Consider the following 23,048-nt stretch of genomic DNA (forward strand, 5'->3'; position numbering starts at 1 on the left):
CAGGTTTTGCATGATGAAGAAGTTGAGAAAAACCGTGGCATTCATGTAATCGTCTTAAATCAAGCCACTGTAAGTAATTTTACTGAATTCTTCAAATCTTCTATGGCTAAAAAAAAATCTTTTCTTTTTGTTGTATTTTTACTTTTTATTTTATTTTTATATCTTTTGTATTTTTTATAACTTTATACTTTTTTATTCCTTGTTTTTGACTGTTCAATTTTTAATTTATTTTACCTTTTTATTTTTTATTCTTTTATTATGTATACTTTGTTTGCAATTTGAATACTCTTTTTAATATATACAGACTTAACATCAGCCCTCTATTTCAAGAAAACCCCATTTCTATTTATACCCTATAACTCCATATGATCATCAGAGCATCTACCTTTATTCTCTTCTATTCTTTTCTCGATAGTAAAGGCACATCTCCGCATATGAACACATACATTGAATATATACCCTATAACCTACCATAGCAAACTACGCAACCACTTTACATATTACTTATATCCACAATGTGGTATCAACAATTTTCTTCCTGTATCACATTAATTACTGTAATTCTCCTATCTTCCTCCCTCCATAGTTTCAATTTATTACCTTTTTCCTCTCGCTCCCAATGTAGTTTTCGTTAGACGTTGCATTTCTATTATGTTACCTAACATCTTCTCCCTTTTCTGATGAGAAGCATTAGGCTTCAAAATACCTAGGTATAAAGAGTTTACTTATCCTACACCTCTAATTGATGTAATCTAGATATTGAATAAACGATTAAATTTCTATGCATCAGTGTATATTTTTATATTACCGTTCTTTCATTCTAGTTTAAAGAAGAATAAATAATTAATGATTTGCGTAAACATGCACGATGCGGTTGCATGTTTACGATCGGTGCAAATAACTTGCTGCAAATGAGAGATGTTCAGACGGGAAATTTACTTTGACTTTATATTGGGCCACCTAGAATTTCTCTTTGAAAAAAAAAAAAAAAATGTCTTTCCTTAAATGGTGGTTCATGCTGAGAGATACAGACTCTGAAAATATAATGTTCAAGATTGTGTGCAGATGGTCTTTTTTGAGTAGTAGGTACTGGCTAGTCATTATCTCCAGTGGATATCTGAATGACTGAATGGGGATGACTGAGAAAAAGACTGCACCTCGAAAATTTCTGGTGCAAAATACATATATTCAAGGAGATGGGCTGAAGAGATCAGTTATTCTTGGCTCTTTGAGTGTCACAGAGGCGGTTTAGTTTTCTGGAGACTGAAAGGAGTTGGGTCTGCGTATCTCTCCAAACAAAATAGGTCCTGCGATTTTTGTTTTGATTCCGAAAAAAATCTCTCATTTGACAATGTATGATGTGCCTTCAATCAGTTTTCAAACTTTTTTGTATGGACATTTAAAATTGTCGTGCACTTTTGAAAATTGAGTATGTTATTAAATGAACAGCTACAACAAGAATTGGAATGCACCTTATTAAAGCCTGATTGTCACAGTTGGTGAATTTCAAAAATGCAATCTGGATGTGAGGACACTTTAGAAGAACAATATGCAATAAAATTCTGTTTTAAGGAAGTCAGGGAGTTTGTGAGAAAGTCAGAACACCATAGTTGATAGGCCAAATAAAGATTTTCATGCATAAGAACTGTCGTGTGTCTATAGAGACAATAAGTGCACAGTTAGATGTCAGTGTGGGAACTGTACACACAATTATTCGCAAGGAACTGAAGATGCGGAAGATTTGCGTGAAGTTTGTTGCAAGGGTGCTTAGAGAAGATCAGAAAAAAGACGTTATGACCAAAATGGGCATCAAGACAGTTCCTCACCCTCCCTATAGTCTAGACCTTGCTCTCCGTGACTTTTGGTTATTCCCTAAGCTTAACGAAAATCTTAGAGGTTGTCATTATGAGGCAATTGAGAAGATGAAAAAGGCTGTCATTATGAGACAAGTAAGGAGATGAAAGAGTCTGAGATGAGGATCATTGACATGCTCACATAAGAGGATTTCCATGGGGTCTTCCAGAAGTTTTGGGAACAGTTTGACAAGTGCAGTGCAGACGGAAGAAATTACTTCAAAGAGGACTAGAGTTTCATGCATATACTATCAATAAGTGTCCGTATGAAAAATGTCTCAAAATTTATTGAGGCACCTTGTAACCTTTGAAAAATAAACCTTTTTGAACTGGAGTTGTGGCTTTATTTGGTAGGAGAATTCTTCACTTGCAGATCACATTGCTATCAGTGTTAGAATCAAACAACCTTGGACTGACAAAATTAACTGCAAAAATTATGAAAAATAATAAGCTAGAAAATTAATTATCAATGAAAGTAGTTTTTGAAAACAATTAACGAAAAATTGAGTTTTGGTAAAAAAAAAAAAAAAAATAAATAAACTGGAGAGTTAGAATTGTAACAAGGGAGGAAATTATTTTCTGATAACTTTGAAAATCTTAGGCCAATTTAGCAAGACTCAATTTTCTCTAATTGTCTTTGAAAACTGTTTTAATTAATAATTAATTATCTACCTTATCATTTTCCATAATTTTTGGATGTGTCTATTATTGCGATATGACGGTTAAGTAGATACCATTAGTTTTACTTGAAATTCAATATTTTATTATCATAACAAAGAAGCACCAAAATTCTATTCATTATTAATTATGAATAAAATAAAAATTATAATGTTCATTTTAGTAAATTGCTAAGATCTTTTAACTAAAAATATTAATCCGGAGAATAATGTTAGAATATGAGTGAAATTGAACAACGCAACAACATTATATATTCATTATATTGCCCCTACTTGTCTACATTGCCAAGTAGTTTCTTTACTTTCATTTTTATTTGAATTAGAATTTTAATTTTTTTTTAATTTATGCTTTTTTTGTGTTACCAAATTATTTCTTTTTTATTGGAATTTGAATGTTAAGTTTAATTATTATTATGGTATCATTTGGTTATTAAATTATTAATTGAACCAAATTGTTGCAAAGTTAGAAATAATTTTGTTAAGGTAATGTTTTAATCTCTGTTTATAAAATTGTTGGATGTAAATAACTTTCAAAATCGTCAATCTTTTAATACAGAATTTGCTAAGAATTTTAAAGTCAGAAATTGCTTTCTATTCGATAGTTTAAATTCTTCTAAATTCCTTTAAAATTTCAATGGGTCATGAAGTAATTTATTCTTTTTTGTTTTTCAACTATTAAACAAATTAACATGACTGACTTGATATCAAAGAAACTGAAATGCATTATGATGGATTTAATTTTGTAGTTAAAGTATTTAAAAACATGTTTAAAAACATTGTTCTTTTTTTTTTTTTTTTTTAAAACTCTATTACATTTATTTCAATAAATAATTGACTTATAGAAGATAAAATTAATGTGTAATTCACATAACACAACACTCAATAAGTCCTGGGCTTGCCATATAAATGACATGTCTATTAAAAAAATCCACATAATGTTTATAACGTACTAACCTTCAACATGAATATGTCAAAATTTAAACCCAATCAAGTGTACAAATTATAATTATTTAAGGGAAATTACTGATGCAAATTTTGAAAATGAAAATTAAAAAAAAATTTTGTGTGTTGATAAAGAATTGCTTTCTGATGGATAAAAATACTGCTCAAGCAAAGGGATGGCTTTGAAACACCAAAAGTATCAAAAAGTGGTATGCTGATTTTAAATGCAGTTGTATAGGCATAAATGATGCTGAACGCTTTTACATTGCCCAAATTTGTTAACCTAGAAAACATTTTTTAAAAAGTTGACAAAATTGCTTTGGCTAATTGTGTATTGAAATTGTATGAGATGAAGATATCATAAAGCAGTGTATTCACAATTTTGCATTTGTTCATAAGAAAGCTGTATTCAAAATGTGTGCTGTGTTTGTTCACAGTTGATAAAAAAGAACAATTTGAATTTTACCAAGTATGATTGCAATTCGCTTGTATATGACGCTCTTTTGGAGGTTGAAGGTTCAATCCTCAGTGCAAGTGATACTCAGAATACAAGTGCAAATTAAGACTTTTACTCGATCATGGCTGACAGAACAAGAGCATGCTATCCTCGTGGATTAAATAAAGAGTTCTGTTTGAAATTCCGTGCAGATTTCCAAGTTTGACAGAAAGATCTCAGAGTTTAACAAGATACATCTAAAGAAGATCGAAGATTACATCAGCTGAAACGTAAAAATAATGCAGAAGATGAGAGCGGTTGTCCAAATAATCCAAACAATATGAATTATGACTTTTGTTGATTAGTATTAAATGGCGCTTGTATTTTAGGAAGTGTAAAGACCAATGACTAGATTGAGACTAAACAGCAAAACAATGAGTCAGATTTTTTTTTTCGTTTTCTTATTTCATTTTTTTTTTTTTTCGTTTTCTTATTTCATTTTTTTTTTTTTCGTTTTCTTATTTCATTTTTTTTTTGTTCGTTTTCTTATTTCATTTTTTTTTTTTTTTCGTTTTGATTTTTTTTTCGCTTTGATTTGTTTTCGTTTGGATTATTTTTCTTTTTAAGCTGATTCAACAGTTATATAGACACAAAGCATTGGTGAATGTCTTTCTATGACATAAAGAATGCTACTCCTCTTCTCATAAAAGAAAACTTCAAATAGAATATATTTCAATCAAGAATAGTCAACGATGTCACTAGGTGTCCTATCATGGAAAGATCTAAATATGATTAAAAAAAATTTTTTTCTATGTACACTTGTCTTTTATTTTGATTTTGGTGCTTATTCAGATTGGCACTTATATCGATAAACAAAAATAAAGAAAAACTTTCATATTGCATGTACTTGTCACGGAATGAAGATTTTATATTCCAAAAATTGACCATGTAGATTTTTTTCTTTTTTTATAAAAAAACAATTTGTTTTTTACCGATAAGTGACAAATGAGGCCATATTTCTTTAGAGAACATAATAAGGGGAGGTAAGCAATGATTATTTTGAGTTTTCATTATCATCTTTTTCATCATTGAATTAAAGGTGTTTGTTCTTGTCCACCAATTCATTGATTTCATTTTTTTCACCTTTATTGAAACAGTAAAATATGACTTTCTTGAATAAAAATAAAACTACTTGACCAAATTATGTGTTTTTTAAAAATTTTTCATCTCCGTCCTGTGACTGGTATGTACATCATACAGACATTTCTGTATTTTCTTTAATTTAAAATACTGCTATAAGGGCCAATCTGAATAAACACCATGGTTTCTCCCTTAACTAAAGCATCATTCATTATAAAAATGCTGATATACAGGGTGGAATGATAAAATTGTCACGCTAGAAAAAAATGAGATTTCGTTTCCATTTGATGAAAACCGGTTTTCTTTTTTTGTTGTAGACCATCTAATAGTTGGTCAGCCAGTTGTGTACAGATCCCAAGAGCGATAGGAGCTTTCTATCATATCTGAAAGTGACACAATGTTCAATAAGTGAGATCGGAGATGCGTCGCTGTACAACTCATGTTCTCTATTGATCCAACTTATGACAACAGGACCATTTCCAGCACCCTCAAAATGCATCACTGGATTGCTATGAATAACAGGGACATGCCCAGGGTAATGAAAACAAAGTTTCTGGCCAGAGTTAGGGTCTTTGGTGTGGTTTGGGTTAGGGCCACATCATGCCACTCCACATCTTTGAAGTTGGCTTGAAAGTCAACAACAAACTGTACCTGGATGTGCTGAATAGTGTGGTGATCCCTTGGTGCAATCAGGTGTCTGCTGGCAGACCCTGGGTATGACAGCAGGACTCTGCACTGACCCACAAGTCCAGAGACCCAGGTTTGACTTCAGAAGGAGTACTTCAACTTTGTACCATTCTCTCACTGGCCCCACCTCCCCCAGACCTGAACCTGCTTGACTACTTTGTTTGGTCATACATTAAGAACATCACCAACATGACCTCCCACAATACCAAAGTCAGCCTGATTGCTGCCATTTACAGAGTATTTGCCGAGCTCCCGCCAGCGCTTGTGGAAAAGGCATACTTGCAGTTCCGAACCTGTATTAAGGCGGTGACTGAGGCTGAGGGCGGCTACATTGAATAGATGTTAGCTCTATTACTTTATTAAGTTGCCTGAATTAATTTTTTCAATAAGTTTTAAAATAAAGCTCTAGTGTTGTTTTCTTTAGGACAACAACTTTATCGTTCCACCCTATATATATATATATATATATATACACACACACACATACATTTGTTTCTTTTCTGTTTTTTTTTTTTAGGCGAGTGTTATGGCTAAGCGTGCATTTGACACTTACAGTAAACAAGAAGATGAAGCCATGGTCCTCTTTCTTAACATGGTCACCAATGGCCGAATAATCATTTTTGCTATTAAAGTAAGTCCTTCACTAAAATTCTGTCTTTTTTTTTTCTAAATTCAGAAAGCAAAAATCTTTTTTCTTTTTTTTTCTTTTTTTTTGTAAACTTGAAAATCCTGTTTATGTGATATTTTTAAGTAAAGTTTGTGTTTCTTTTAGATTAATTTTACTTCTGGCTGCTTACTATGGTTTGCAAATTATTGGCATCACCAATGAAGAAAATGCTTAATATTGATTTTTTAACACTTTTTTTCCCCCCCTTATAGTTGATATTTGTCTGAACTTTTTTGTGCATCCTGATTGCCATCATTCCTTATTGTTGCCTACTTGGCAGCATTTAGACGTGAGAGGAAAAATGTTAATCTAAGCCATATGTCAAAGCTAAGTGTCAGTTACATCTTTCAAAAACAAATCCACTTTTTAAAATAAACAGTCATTTCAGGGGAAGTAAAAATGTAATTTTTTTTTTCTTTTTTCAGTCTTTTTTTCAAGAGATCCTTTGTTTCCCCTCAATGTTTACATTGATTTTCCCTTTTTTTAGAGGTGATAAATACTTAAACACTAGACTTTCTGTCTCAAGACAACAGAAGTTATATCCTGTTGAGTTAGAATATTGTTACATTTGTGCTTATTTTTGCGTTAAATACTAATCCATATTAATCCCTAACTGTGCATCGAATGAATACCATAATACTTAGCTTTTTGCACTTTATTATAAAAAATGTTCATACAAAATTCCAGGTAGATCAGCCGAGTACTTTCTAAGAAAAACTGGAATGGACAGACAGACTAAGAGGAACCTAATATAAATAACTTTATAAACTTACTAGCAGGGGTACCCGGCGTTGCCTGGGTGTTTGTAGCTGTGTGTTTGGGGGGGGGGGAGATAAAAAAAAAAGTTTTCATAGGTAGGTAGGATTGAACCAGGAGCCTTGAGGTGAAAGTGGAAAAAAGAAAGTATGAAAAAAACATGACATGTTTACCCGCTCAGCCAGCAAGGGAGAGTTACAGAAAAACGTTTGAATTTATTTACGTATTAAAAAATGAGATCAGATATCACGCCATAGAAATCGTGCAGTTAACTTTTACTGCAAGACAGTTTTTTTTTGGGTTTGTTTACACAAATTGACAGGTGCACGAATTTAATAAGGTCAAATAGAAATCCCGCAGTTAACTCAGTGTTCTTGATTTTCGTTCCCCAACTTTGGTTGGTTGTTTCCCCAGATGTTGAGGGGAGGGGGGTGGGACCAGCTCCCTATAAAAAGGGTGTGTGTCCAATTGAATAGCAATTGTCTGATATAAGCATTGATCAAAAACTGATTGCTTTCTGGACGTTTCCGGCATGAGGCCGAGAAACACACTTTCGCTTAAGATTTAGTCTCGTTTTTTTACAAAAAAGCCCAACACATACGAGGCCAGCCGAAATAGCAAGAAAAAGTAAAAGTGTATGCAAATAAATCTAGACGTGACACGTATTCGTAAATCGTACATATTATGAGGTAGGGGGTATATAAAAAGTTCTAAGACATACTAGAAGCCTGACAAAAAAGCTTTTCTTGGACATACAAAAATGCGCACGCCGCATTTGCCTTTTATATCATGAACTTATTACCAATTATTTTATTGTTTTTATTTTTATTTATTATTTGCTATTTGTTCTTTAAAAAGATCCAGTTTCTTTTATTCTTAATAACCAAACCTTGCTATGAAACTCTGAAAGGAGAGGGGGTAAATATCCAGTTCCCCAACAAGATGGGACAAAAATAAAAATTGTCCTAGTTGAGAATGATTTCTCTCCCATTAGGGGCAGAACAGATATTACACCTTGATCCCAGCTTAAAGTCTTTTTGATGATTTTCTTTTTTATAATTTACTTGGATTCAAATTTGTCCAGCCTTACATTTTTGCTTTTTAATCATTTTGGTGTTTTATGGATTTGTTTGAATTTTATTTTAGCTTTTAAATCGGTCTTAATCTGTGAGAACATAATATCTTTGACAGCTCCTAAAATGTCACAACACTCAAACCCAAGATGCCAATTGTCTGACTATAATCTTAAAAAATCAATCCTCATCTCCAAAATTGCAGTGAAAACTTTGTTTTTCTAAAAGTGATAATATATTTTTTTTGTTTTTGTTTTCAGGATGAAGGATCATTCCAACTAAAGCAGACAGCACGTACAGTTTTGAAACAACTGGGGAGTGAGAAGGCAGAATCTCTAAACTGGAGAGATATGTGGGCTTTCATCACTGTCAAAAAGGGTAACTTTTTTTTTTGCGTAGAATAGCATGCAACGTTGAAGTAATCGTCAACTTAAAGGATGGGAAAAGAAAATGTTAATGTCTTTTTTAATAAAAAAAAATTTCAGAAAAAAAATTGGCTCTTGTACAATGTAGTTAACATGAAAATTGCATTCCAAGTAAAAATTCTTCAGTATACTTATTTATCATGCAAAAATAAGTATTCTCATAAAAAATTATGAAAAATTATCAAGTAGAAGTTTAATCTATAAATATAAAAGCGAAAATGTATGTATGTATGTGTGTTCGCTTTTTCTGTGTGTCTACAAAAGGCTTCTTTCAGAGAAGCAGTCGGTCGGTTCGCAACTTTTTAAAACTTTTTATATCACATATAAATCGTAATATCTCACAGTTAACAACGAAGCTCGCCTGTCTATTTAATTTGCCCGATTTTGGGAAGATAAATATTCAACATTTGTCGCTCGCTGCATGTGGGTTAGTCTTTTTCCTATAACATCTTGGGGAGGGGAGCGTTCAGCAGTAAATACTATCCCGCAGTCAAACTTGACCTCATTAAAACGGGCACCTGCTAAATCCAAGTAATTAAATAAATTCAAACGTGTTTCCATTAGCATGTCACGGTGGGGCAATGGTTAACGTCATATTTTTTTTTTTTTTCATACTTTAATTTACAACTTTGCCTCAAGGGTTTGGGTTCGATCCTCATACTTACTTTTTTTTTTTTAACCCCCCCCCCCTCCCCGGGAGTTTCCACACACACCTCCAAACACCCGGGCAACTCCGGGTACCCCTCGCTAATTAAAAATAAAAATCAATTTTTGTATTTTTTCGATTCGCCAGTGATAAAAGTGGAAATATGCACGAAGCAGGGGAGATAAATCAGTAATAATCAATGGCAGATTAACAAAATATAAAAACTGATTTTTATGTTTAATTAAACTTTTACTCAAGAATTAAAAAAAATTTTGGTGAAGATACTTATTTTGATCAATATGCTGAATAAGTTTTATTTGAAATGCCATTTTCAACTATGCCCCATACTGTATAAGCACTCAAAATTCTTTTCAGAAACTTCTATAAATTTTAGGTTAAATTAAAAATTAAATTAAATTTAAATTTAAAAAAAAAAAAAAAGTTCAACTTCAATTATGGGTTTTTAAAATGAAGAAAATTTGCTAAAATTTAAAAAAATTAACATCCTTTCGCATCTTGTAAAAAATGGTTTAAATTTCATTAAAATAAAGTTAAACATTTTCAAGAGGAAAGGAAAGGGTATTTGCGAATTCCTTTAAAAATTTTCAAAATCAATTAAAAATATTTCATTAATAAAAATAAAAAAAGATCAAATAATAACAGTTGTGTTGATGTCTACAGGTGAAAAAATTGCTGAAGCCTTTAGCAAGTCTGCTGACCTGTCCACTTGGGGAGAGAAAGTCACCTTAACTGCCGCCATACCTTTGATGCCAGCTGAATGTAAGTTTCCCTCCTTCTCCCTTTTTTATCTACTGTTAATTCTACCTCCCTTGCTTTGTCTGATTATTTTTTTTTTCTTTTTTCAAAACTCAGTCATGTTCTGCAAAGTCAAAAATAAATTTTCTTCTACAAAACAACCAAACCAAGCATCATAATAAATATTATATATTATTTATTGATGGGATGATTCAAATATTTTTCCCGATTCCGATACAATTACCGATTCCTATTCTTTATAAATCTCTAAATTTTTAACTAACTGTATTTTTCTAGGATTACTGTAGAAACACGCATGTTAAAAGAATCGATTTGTCATCTGAAAATCAGTAAAAATTTTTCCGATACCATCAAATATTCCGATTTTTCCAATTTCCGATTCCGATTAATCGTCCCAACACTCATATTATTAACAGATATAAAGAACTTGAAGCATAAAACTTTTTTCCTAAATTACTTGATTTGGCATTAAATATCTCGAAAAGGGTTGAGATGTGAAACAAAACACCCAAACCAACATTGTCTGGGCATCTTTTTGACTTTTGGCTTCTTTTTTAAAATGTAATGTCATATTAAACTGGATACTACTGAGATGAATAATTATTAAATCTATAGGATTGACATCCCAATCTTGTAATATTAAATGACCAATGATGTGTGCGAAAACACAAGTCACATTGAAAAATCTCATGCAAAACAGAAATTACATTTTTCATACAAAACTGGCCTCCAGAAAAATATTTATCAAAAGAAGCAAAAAATAGTGATCATGCATGAGACTACTTCCAACTACATCTGTGCGATTAAAATGCTTTTTTGGTGCCCTAAGTACAAATAATACATTCTCAAGTCAGCGACTATGTATTAATGTAAGATTTTTTGTTGAGAAAGTTTGGAAAAAAGATAGCACAGCATTAACATCTGCGTTACATTTCTGCTTCTTTCATTCATTTGCGCTTGGGGAGCTAATATTAATTACTCCTCATACATACAACCATATGCAGATGCAATCTGACAAAAAAGCGACACATTTAATTTTGATGCTTTTCTTCATCCCTATGACAATTAGTTCTTTTGCCGTCATGTTTTGGATCATATTTCTTTTACAAGAATAGCTCTCAACACATTTGCTTTATAAATCGATGGAAGGCAACATATTGGTCATTGATATTAACTCTTTTCACAGATTCTTCCAGTGCTTTCATTTCGAAGCTGATGTGTGTTCAGTTGGTGCTAAATTATTTGTCAATGTTAACTTGCTCTGGGAAGGGTGAAATCACAAACTACGTTCTTGAAGCCATTATTCCTTTTCAGTTTTAATGCTTTTTTATTTTACAAATTATTTTTTAATTTTGACAATAAATGTAATTAGACAACAGAAGCTGATTTATTCATGTGATCATGACTTGAGATTGTTCTATAGTTATTGCAATGTTGATTCATTAAGTAATAATTCATTATTGTAATGTTGATTTATTAAGTAATAATTCATTATTCTAATGTTGATTTATTAAGTAATAATTCATTATTGCAATATTGATTTATTAAGTAATAATTCATTATTGCAATGTTGATTCATTAAGTAATAATTCATTATTGTAATGTTGATTCATTAAGTAATAATTCATTATTGCAATGTTGATTTATTAAGTAATAATTCATTATTGCAATGTTGATTCATTAAGTAATAATTCATTATTGTAATGTTGAAGTAAAAAGTTATTTAATGACTTAATATTGTATTTAAGCAATTAATTCCTATTTCAGTCACTTAAATTATTTAGAGTTGAAAAGAAAACACACTTGAGCATGATTACTTTTTTTTTTCACACAATGAAAACATTCCCTTTTCATATAAGCAACAGCAGTCCTTTCCTTTTTTCTCTAACCAACAACAAAATCATGTGCGAATGAGGTGGTGTCCCAAATAAAACAAAAAACGTGTGTGTGTGTGTGTATGTATGTATATATATATATATATATATATATATATATATATATATATATAATATAATCTTGACATATTCATATTGTTATTTTTTCTCTCTTTTAAAGCGAGTGAATGCCATTGGCCAAGCAGTGCAATAAATGACCGAAGGAAAGCATTCTGTTCCAAGGTGGAAGGTTACGGCAGCGTGTGCCAATGTGATGATCCTGCCCCTATCATATTCTATCCGTCTCCAGTATGTGAATCTGTTTTTTTTTTTTTATCATTATTACAAATCAAAATACGTTTTGTAATAAATATTTATTAATAAGTATTTGTTTTATTTTTGTTATTACAAATCAAAATACATTTTGTAATAAATATTTATCAATAAGTATTTGTTTTATTTTTGTTATTACAAATCAAAATACATTTTGTAATAAATATTTATTAATAAGTATTTGTTTTATTTTTGTTATTACAAATCAAAATACATTTTGTAATAAATATTTATTAATAAGTATTTGTTTTATTTTTGTTATTACAAATCAAAATACATTTTGTAATAAATATTTATTAATAAGTATTTGTTTTATTTTTGTTATTACAAATCAAAATACATTTTGTAATAAATATTTATTAATAAGTATTTGTTTTATTTTTGTTATTACAAATCAAAATACATTTTGTAATAAATATTTATTAATAAGTATTTGTTTTATTTTTGTTATTACAAATCAAAATACATTTTGTAATAAATATTTATTAATAAGTATTTGTTTTATTTTTGTTATTACAAATCAAAATACGTTTTGTAATAAATATTTATTAATGAGTATTTGTTTTATTTTTGTTATTACAAATCAAAATACGTTTTGTAATAAATATAATCCCAATCATGCTTGTATATGAAATGACTTCAAAAAATGTTCATAGATGTGACGGCATACACTATGGTGAAATAAATTGTCAATAAAATAACAATAGAATTCCAAACAGAAAAGAAGCCAAAACAATAAAACAATTCTATTTCAATTTTAATAATAAAAAGATTTAAGTTTTCGATATTCATTACAAGTAAATTTCTTTATTAGTTACTTATGTATACTTAAAGCAATGTTCACCCAGGATGGGTTCAGCCTGCTCCTTCCATTGAACACACAGCATTCGAATAGACATATATCCCGATTACATATAAGCCACACTCGTTTAACACACGTGTACCTACTAGAAGGTGCAGAACCCCTATTATTCACAGCATACCAGCAAAATCTCACTGTCAAACTTATTACTGGAGTGTGTTGACTTTATTCCATACCAAAATAAATACTTTCGGGAGACCAACCTTAAAGATCTCTTCAACAACATAGAACCAACCAAAATAACATACTTTCTGAAAGAGATGAACCTATTCACCAAAATATAAACTAATCTAATTAATAACTAAAATCTCAGGCGAAATTTCTTATCTTTTCCTTAAGATGTTCTTATTGAAAAAAAAAAAAAATGTAGAAAAAAACAAAAAGGATAACGTATACTTTTTATTTTTATTTTTTGAGTATATCAATCCCAAGAATTCAACATCAACAAAAGTTTCTTTATACGATCATTTCTCTGGTTGATCAAAGTTTTAATCATAAAACTGATTTAACAGCTGCATTATTTCGAGGTATCTGATTGGTTTATAATTTTTTCTCCATGTATTTTAACATGCTGTTATTTCTTCATCTATTTTGAAGACTACCAAAGTATGTGTCTATCCTTGTTTATAACTTAATCTTATTTATTGTTTATTTTCTTATTTTATTTTATTTTTTTAAAATTTATTTATCTTATTTTCTTAACTCTAGCTTCCTGACAAGAGAATCTCTCAGGTGCCTGTAGCTGTGATTGCAAGTGACAGACCTCACTATTTATATCGGTAGGTTTATTTAATAATTAATACTTTTATAAAAAGATAGATATGCACTCCTTTAATGCTATAAAAAACAGGATTATTTTGAGAACTTACTGACTTGTGATCCAGTGAAAAATGAATATTTGTGAAATATAATCAGCGCATAAAACACATTCAAATTTCATTAAGCAAGCAAATTGAATTTTACAATGCCTTGTTTAAATATAGTAAATGATGGATTTAATTTTTTTTGTTTTGTTTCAGGATGTTACAATCCATTTTGTCCACCTCTGGATCCAATCCTGAAATGATAACTGTGTTTATTGATGGCTACTATGAGGTATTATGAATTAATGAATGTTTCTTTACAGCTAGACCTGCCTATTCAGTATTGACTGCAAGTCTAACTTTCTTCATGATACTTTCTTTGTTGTTTTTTAATGCAAGTTCATCATCATATATCGATTTAGCATTTGTTTTACATGCTGACATTGTTAAATAGCTTTTGCTTGTTGTCCATGATTCAACCTAATTTAAACAAAAAAAAGTACAGAAAAGTAATGAAATGAAAATGTCATATTCCAAAAATCACACAAATTGATCAAATAGTTTTTTTTTTTTATATAAAAATCATTTTTATAAAAAAAACAAAAAACTGATTTCCAAATTAACCTATGTATTATTTATGCCTTTTTCTCTGAAATTCATCTTTATTACTTCTGTCCATATTTGCTTTGGCCTTCCTCTATAAAATGGACCTGCAAACTTAGTTTTACATCTATTGACCCAAGAACTCTCATTGATTCTTTAAACATGACCATACCATCAAAGTCTCCTGTTCTGAACACATCACCCTTTACTGTCCAGATTCAATCTTCCTATGAGGTTTAATCAGATGTAAAATTATTTGTAAGACTCACATTTTATATTATTCTCATCATGCAACACATGTTCTCAACCTTCACTGGCTAGGTTTCACTTCTATATATCATCATGAATTATTATTTCTTTAAATAGAATTTAAATTTCAATTTAATTATTATTATACTGTTTGGTCATGAAATTATTAATTGGATCAAATTCTTATAAAACTATAACAAGGCGATGTTAAGATAATATTTCTTAAATATCTCTTTATAAAATTATTGGATCAAAACAGAAGGTGCCTTAAATAAGTTTCCAGACTTTTTTGTATGGGCACTTTTATTGATTGTACACACATGAAACTCTAGTCTTCTTTAAAGTAATCTCCTCTGGCTGCAATGTACTTGTCTTACCGTTCCAACAACTTCTGGAAAGCCTCATGGAAGTCCTCTCGTGTGAACGTGTCAATGACCCTCACCATAGCCTCTTTCATCTCCTCAATTGTTTCATAATGACAACCTCTGAGGTTTTCCTTGGGCTTAAGGAATAACCAAAACTCACAGGGAACAAGATCTGGATCATAGGGAGGGTGAGGAACTGTCTTGGTGCCCATCTTGGTCAAATAGTCTGATCTTCTCTGAGCACCTTTGAGACAAACTTTGCACAAATCTTCTGCATCTTCAATTTCTCACGAATAATTGTGTGTACAGTTCCCACATTGACCTCAAACTGTGCACTTATTGTCTTTATAGACACACAACAGTCCTTATCCATGAAATTCTTTATTTGGCTAATCAACTGCTGTTCTGACTTCCTTACTTCTCTCACACCTCTTATCATCCCTCACAGACTCCCTCCCTTCCTTGAATCTCTTATGCCACTCAAAAACTGATGGTCAATTCATGCAAGATGACACAAAAGCAGTCAAGCATTCCATACATTTCTCTGGCATTTTTCCAAGTTTAAAACAGAATTTTATTGTATATAATTCTTCTAAAGTGTCCTCATATCCAGTTTGCATTTTTGAAATTCACCAGCTGTGACAGTCAGGCTTTAGTAGGGTGTATTCCAATTTCTGCTGCAGCTGTTCATTTCAACTAATCATAAAAATTGGTGTCATCTCATAAAATGTATAGCAATAGCATACTGCATTTTGAAGAGACTACGACAATTTTAAATGCCTGTACAAAAAACGTCTGGAAACTTATTGAAGACGCCTCATAGTTTCCGAAACCTTTAATCTTTTAATACATGAGAATTTACTGAGAATCTTAAAATGAAATGGTTTTTTTTATTCAACACTTTTATTGCTTCTAAATTCCTTTCAGATTTTTGATGGTTCACAAAATAATTCCTTCTTATGACAATTTTTTTCACACATACTTGGAAAATACATTGTAAACTCAAATAATAATGGTGCCATAGGAGGAAAAAAAGAGTTGGGGGTAGAATGTAAGAAAAAGAAGATTGCCAGTTTGATTCTAGAAATTTATATATATTACAAGCTAAAGGTATTCAGGAGATAAAACTCATGAATTAAAATGAGGTTATTAAGAGTGCTCAATAAAAAGAGCAAAATAGATTATATTGTTATTTATATAGACAAATATTACATAGTCGCTACACTGAACATGCTAACGTTTTGAACAATTGGTTTGCAAGAAGACAAAAGTCACTCGGCAGGCGATGTAATGAAGCTTAATTTGCATCTGGTGCTCAAAAGGAAAAAATGAAATATATTTTTTTATTTATTTATAAAAATAAAATGTTAAAACACTAAATTTAAGTTGGAGGGGTGACATTAAGTGACATTTTAGACTTAAAATAGAAGGCGATAGGGGGAAAGAGACATCACCTGGCGAGTGACTTTTGCTTTTTTGCCAACCACTTGTCTGAAACATTAGCACGTTCAGTGTAGTGACGATGTGATATTTGTCTTTATAAATAAAAATATTTATCTATAAAATGAGAATGTTTGTGAGAGAGAGAGGACAACTCTCAACCTATATACTCAACAAATTTTTTATCTACAGACTTGAAATTTGGTATATAGGGTATTCAGACATGTGGAAAACTTTTAAATCTGTTTTCATCCAGAAAAAAGGACTACTAAGGGGTCAAAATTAAAAAAAAAATTGGTATGGGGAGGGGGGGTCATTATATTTTTATGTTTGTTAACTTTACGACTGCGCATGCACGAATTGCTCACATGACAACTTTAAGAATAAATAGATTTGAAAAAGCATTTTAAATCGTGTCAAGCTGGCCTAATGGTTATCATACTGTACTCACTGTCTTTAGGTTTTGGTTTCGATCACAGCTTAATCATTTTTTTTTTTTACTTACAAGAAGTGAACTGTTTAGAAAAGCATAATACTCACATGCACATGTCTCAGTTTCTTTCCATATTTTGTACTTCATTTTTAAAAAGAAATTTAATCTTGCATTTAATACTGGGTAATGCCGGGTATATATATATATATATATATATATATATATATATTTGAGATATAAGTCATCAAAAGATAACATGAGAAAGATATGTAGAAATGAGTGAAATGAAAATAATGATTAAAAACATTGGAGAGACATGGTTGCCAACTTTAATTGTAAAGAGGCCACAATAGGATAATGATGAGGAAGAATTATGTATTCTTGAAAATAAAATGTAGAATCAATTTAAAACAAAAAGTTAGAAAAAATATTTAGACATTAAGAATTCATCATGAAAATGTTAAGAAAGATTGCCGGTGTTCTATATCTTTCTAGAATCTTTTAGAAAAGACAGTTTACTTTGGAAGGGATTTTTGATCACCTTATGGTGAGGAGTTAGATGAATGCTTACTTTTGAAGTTGTGACATCATAAGATTTTCATCCTCCCTCTAATTCTAGGTCTTTTTACTACTTTGGTTAGAAAATGTAAAATTTGTTTTCTCAAATCAATTTTTTTTTGAGTAATTCCATACAGAATGGAACACTGTCAAATAATCATACAATTTTATAATTTAATCTTTTTAAGATATAAATTATTGCATTTGTGGAGATATATTTGGTTGGTTCAAGTAATGTCCGCCGGATGAGTATTAATACAGCAGTTACGTTTACTATATTTTCTTTGGAAGGAAATGTTAAAAATAACATTTGCAATATGAGGTTTAGTAATTCAGAAATAAAGTTGTTGCGGGGCTGAATGTCAGTGGCAATCGACTCAACAACTAAAAGATGACACAGGCAAGAAAAAGACGAAAATCAACAATGGTAAAGCAGAGATGACAAACACAGTAGGTACCGTTATGAACGAATATAAATCCGTTCAGGTTTATTTTCCAAAAAGAAACTGAATGGTGGTAGAAGGTCTTAGGCTGAGGGTTGAAGTCCAGCTGGTGTTTGAACTTGTATAGCTACGAGGTCATCACCAGTGGCTACAGGAAATATGTGCTGACTTGAGATGCTGGGCTGCTGAAAATTGAGTCAACGGCGAGTGGCTGCTGTTATTGTTACTGGGTTCGGCCACTGTCGAGGAGGTAGTCTTACTCGTTCTGTGTGGGCATGACTGCTGCTGCTGCTGCGTTGAATTATGCTGCTGACATGCCCAACCTCGCTGTTCAGTGATCTAGCTGCGACTGACTGCTTGTTGAAAAAAACCCACTGTATTAATACTCATCTGGTGGACATAGTTGTAAATACCACGGCTTGCAGCTCTGGTCATCGTTTTCGTTTTGTGTTTGTTTTTGTGTTTTTAACATACTGTAGGGAGTCATCTGTTTGAGGTTTATATTCATGTGTCATATCAAATTGGAGCTGGGAAAGTTGTGAATATTATTTTATCGAGAATTATACTATTACACTGTTCCACGAGATAATTATTCATGTCAAAGTACTTGTCGAAGGGTTGTCGGCTGTGATGTTTATGTTTTAAATTGGGATCTATTTTGATGAGTGGTTTCTTTTGGTTGAAACCGTAACAAAGTGTTTTTTTTTAAATAAAAACAACTACTTGCTGATGTTGCATTTCCTACAAACAGCAGCAAAACAAAAAATAGCTTTAATAAATTAAAACAATTTTTTTTATTCATTTAAAATCTTTAATAAAAATAATTAATCCAATGTATTATTCACAGAGACATTTTTGTTTAATTTTGTATTTGTTTTATGAACCAAAAAAAAATCTATTTAAAAAAAAATGAATTTCATTTCTTTATTTTCTAATATATTTCAGTTATTTTATGGACTTAACCGATAATTTCTCATAGTGATTCCAGATAAAATATTAAGAAAATTTCAATGGCGCATTTAGATTCTGTGAAAAATGTAACCTTCATTAAAATTTATTTGAATGCTCTAACTACTAACATCTTGAATTCTGTAACACCCAAACATTGACATATATATAGAAGAATATAGATATTTCTCTTTTTCTCTCTTATGTTTGTCTTATTTTGTAGAAATCTTCTAGCAATGAATTTTCTTTGCAAATGAATATAAAATTTAAGAGTTCTCACCAAGATTACAGATTTGATGGCACTGTTTTGGGTTAATTCGCTTTTTTCTGTTTAGTCTGGATTTAAAAATTTGTTTTTGATTTCATCCAACCATTTTTTTCATCTATATGATTTATTTATTTAATTTCGTTTCAGGAACCTTTTGAAGTGACCAAGCTTTTTGGGTTACATGGGGTTCAACACACTCCACTTGGGGTGAAAAATGCAAGGATTTCTCAACATTATAAATCCAGTTTAACAGCAACTTTCAAACGTTTCAAGGTATGATTCAAAATCTTCATATACTAGCATTTCAGCCCGGGTGTTTGGAAATGTGTGTTGAGCAAAAAAAAGAAAAAAAAAAAAAAAAAAAAAGTGGTAGTTGGAAGGCAGGCTCGAACCCATACTGCGAAGGACGAAAAGAACAGGAAAAAAACGTGATGTCGTTGCTGTAACGACCACCGCCAAACCGGAAATGACGTAGGTTTAAATTAAGGCTAGACAATCGAAAAGAGGGGATGACTTTCGAAAATATCGGTGAAAAAAAACGACCCCTCCCTGTAGAAAAGAGCCCAGTTGAGGGGGAAAAAATTAATGTTTTTAGCCAATTTTTATTTGTCGTCTGAAAGGTCTAGCTTCAAAACGATACTGATCTTTTGAAAATCTGTCGCCTCTATCAAAAGTTTTAGGGAGACATGCAAACATACATACATACATTTATACATTGGTAACTCAAATTTTTGACCCAAACCGATTAAAAAGCTTGCCCTATCTCTGAATACCCTTTATGTCAAATTTCACATGTTTAGACCAGAAATTGTCTGAGTAATTTGGTAGAGACCGCAGAGGTCAACTGTTTTTAAACTTTGACCCCTATTATGACTCCTTAACATTTATTGTTTTGGGCTCAAATCAAGTTATTAAGTTAGATCCATGTTCAAGGAACCTATATATAAAATTTCAATTGTTTAGACCCAAAATTGTCGGAGGAGTTTGGTAGAGTTCTCAAAGGTCAAATCGTTGAACTTTCACCCCTTAACAGCCCAATTTCTGGGCGAAAACGGATTACAAAGATTTTCCAAACTCTCAGTACCCTGTATATCAAATTTTGAGTCTGTAGACTGAAAATTGACAGTTATTGTGTAGGGAAATGTACGTACACACACACACACACACACACACACACACACACACACACACACACACACACAGATACTTTCACTTTTGTAGATATACAGATCTATATCAATATATCTATAAAAGTGAAATTGCCTGTGTGTGTGTCTGTGTACATTTCCCTATCAAACTACTCTGTCAATTTTCAGTTTACAAACTCGAGATTTGACATAAGGAGTATTGAGATTTGGCTGTCAAGGGGTGAAAGTTTAACGATTTTACCTTTTGAAAACTCTACCAAACTTCTCCGTCAATTTTGGGTCTCAACACTTGAAATTTTGGATGTAGGTTACTTGGACATAGACCAAACTTTTTAATTTGATTTGAGCCCAAAACAATAAATGCCAAGGGGTCAAAATTGGGGTCAAAGTTAAAAGAAATTTGACCTCTGCAGTCTCTACCAAATTACTCAGCCAATTTTTGGTCTAAACATTTGAAATTTTACATAAAGGGTATTCAGAGATAGGGCAAGCTTTTTAATTGGTTTTTGGCCCAAAATTTGGCTGCCAAGAGGTCAAAATTCCAAAGATTTGACCTTTTTGGTCTCTAGCAAACTATTCAGCCAATTTTGGGTCTAAACATTTGAAATTTTACATAAAGGGTATTCAGCAAGCTTTTTAATCAGTTTTTGGGCAAAAATTTGGCTGCCAAGAGGTCAAAGTTGAAAGAGTTGACCTTTGCAAACTCTGCCAAACTCCTCTGTCAATTTTGGGTCTATACACTTGAGATTTTAGATGTAGGTTACCTGTACATGAGTCAAACTTTTTAATGTGTATATATATATATATATATATATATATATACATATTTATATATATACATATGTACATAAAGTTATGAACAGTACATAGGGCCCGAGCAAAGCCAGGCTGAACTGCTAGTATATATAACAGACAAATGACGAAAGTCTATATTCTAAATTTCATGATGTTGACTCTTACAATTATTTTCCTTTAATTACATTGACATTTACAATTCTTAACAGCACTTGTTTCATAGCGTGAAATCATGCATTTAATTATTATATCAATCAATGAATCTATTTTGCCCTTAACTCATCAGAAGAAATAGAAATCATGGAACTTGAAATATTTAACAATTGGCCTAAATGCAATATTTGAACATGTTAATTATTAGTTGCAAATAAAATGTTTTTTAATTATAAATAAAATAAAAAGTAATTGGAAGAGTGTAACAAGATTAAATGTGTTGTAATGACAATTTTTAATAATCATAATATAATAAAGTATAATAGAATTAGATTTTCAAGTGTTGATTTAAATACTCATTTAATTAGTTGGAATGAGTATTATATGATTGGTGCATTGACCAAAATAAATAAACCAAATGTGATAATAGATATAAAAACATTATGGATTAAATTCGAACATGCCATAGAGTAGTATAAACTTTTTTTTACATGAATGAAACATTAATAATTTTACTTTTAAATTATAGGTTAAAATATATTAAATTATAAAATTAACATACGGAATTGAGGGTATGGAACTTGAAATATTTTCACTGTTAATCTAATTGCAATACTTAAACATGTTAAATATTAGTTAAAATTTTTTTTTTCAAATAAATAGTAGGAGTCTAGAAGTGTAAGCTATGTTTAGTTTCAGAACAGTTTCTGATGGTTTGTTGTTCTACACAAGTCTTGGGAGGTGACTGGTTTGCAGTAGACAGTTCTCAAGTTGAAATCCACAGAGCAAAAGATTTTCCCTGTATTGACACGAAGAAGAAAACATGTGAAATTGCTACAGAAAGGTTTAATATTTATGGAGCAATTCTGGTTTCTGATTGGTTGGTAACAGGACGTGAATTAATTCGATTCGTCAGTTTCTAGCAGCATCGTTTATAAATAGAATCTCCAGACTGTGTGAGATCATACCCCATTATAGTAAAAAATATTGGAATTCTAGGTTAAAATATATTAAACTATAAAATTAACATACGAAATTGAGGGTATGGTGCTTGAAATATTTTAACTGTTAATTTAATTGCAATCTTTAAACATGTTAAATATGAGTTAAAAAAATTGTTTTCAAATAAATAGTAGGAGCACATAAAATATTATGTTATAACAACAACAACAACAACAGCAACAATAATAGTAATCATCCTACATTTAAAAAAGCAAAATAGGAATTAAATCATTAAATATCATTTTAAATGTTCATTTAATTAAAATAATAAATTATTATATGATTTGCATATTTTTAAACACAAATACAAATGGAAATAGGATTTATTCAAGTAAAATTTTAAAAAGAGGGGGAAAAAGAAAAAACAGAAAAAAGGGAGAGAGAAAGGAAAAAAAGAACAAAAAATTGTACTAAACAATTTATGTAGTTTAGGAAATGATTATTAATACTTGGTTGAGGAATATTTGATTATAACAGTTACAAAAGAAAAAAATTTAAGTTAATTTTTGAAGTAAAACTTTCAAAATAGTTAAATTCAAATAAATAGATAAATAGAAATAAAATAGTGGTAAATAAAATTAAATATTAAGCTGATATAGTTATAAATATATAATAGCTCAAATTAAAATAAAAATCAAATTTTTTATTAATGGATATAAAATAAAATATTAAACAAAATATACAAATTAATT

At 30.6% G+C, this 23,048-nt stretch overlaps 1 protein-coding gene across 2 annotated transcripts in view; it reads left to right on the top strand.

The window, feature by feature from the left end:
• The window catches only part of LOC145288037 (protein O-linked-mannose beta-1,2-N-acetylglucosaminyltransferase 1-like), a 185,293-nt gene that overhangs the window by 129,273 nt on the left and 32,972 nt on the right, over positions 1 to 23,048 (top strand). For both annotated transcript variants that reach the window (XM_080136052.1, XM_080136053.1), the window contains exons 5-12: positions 4 to 69; positions 6,253 to 6,366; positions 8,492 to 8,609; positions 9,984 to 10,082; positions 12,135 to 12,262; positions 13,857 to 13,927; positions 14,168 to 14,243; positions 19,406 to 19,531. In XM_080136052.1, coding sequence (XP_079992178.1) covers positions 4 to 69; positions 6,253 to 6,366; positions 8,492 to 8,609; positions 9,984 to 10,082; positions 12,135 to 12,262; positions 13,857 to 13,927; positions 14,168 to 14,243; positions 19,406 to 19,531 — 798 coding nt within the window. The remainder of the gene's footprint in view (positions 1 to 3; positions 70 to 6,252; positions 6,367 to 8,491; positions 8,610 to 9,983; positions 10,083 to 12,134; positions 12,263 to 13,856; positions 13,928 to 14,167; positions 14,244 to 19,405; positions 19,532 to 23,048) is intronic.

The sequence above is a fragment of the Euprymna scolopes genome, chromosome 11 (genome assembly GCF_053919585.1).
Source record: "Euprymna scolopes isolate OS-2025 chromosome 11, ASM5391958v1, whole genome shotgun sequence".
Taxonomy (NCBI): domain Eukaryota; kingdom Metazoa; phylum Mollusca; class Cephalopoda; order Sepiida; family Sepiolidae; genus Euprymna; species Euprymna scolopes.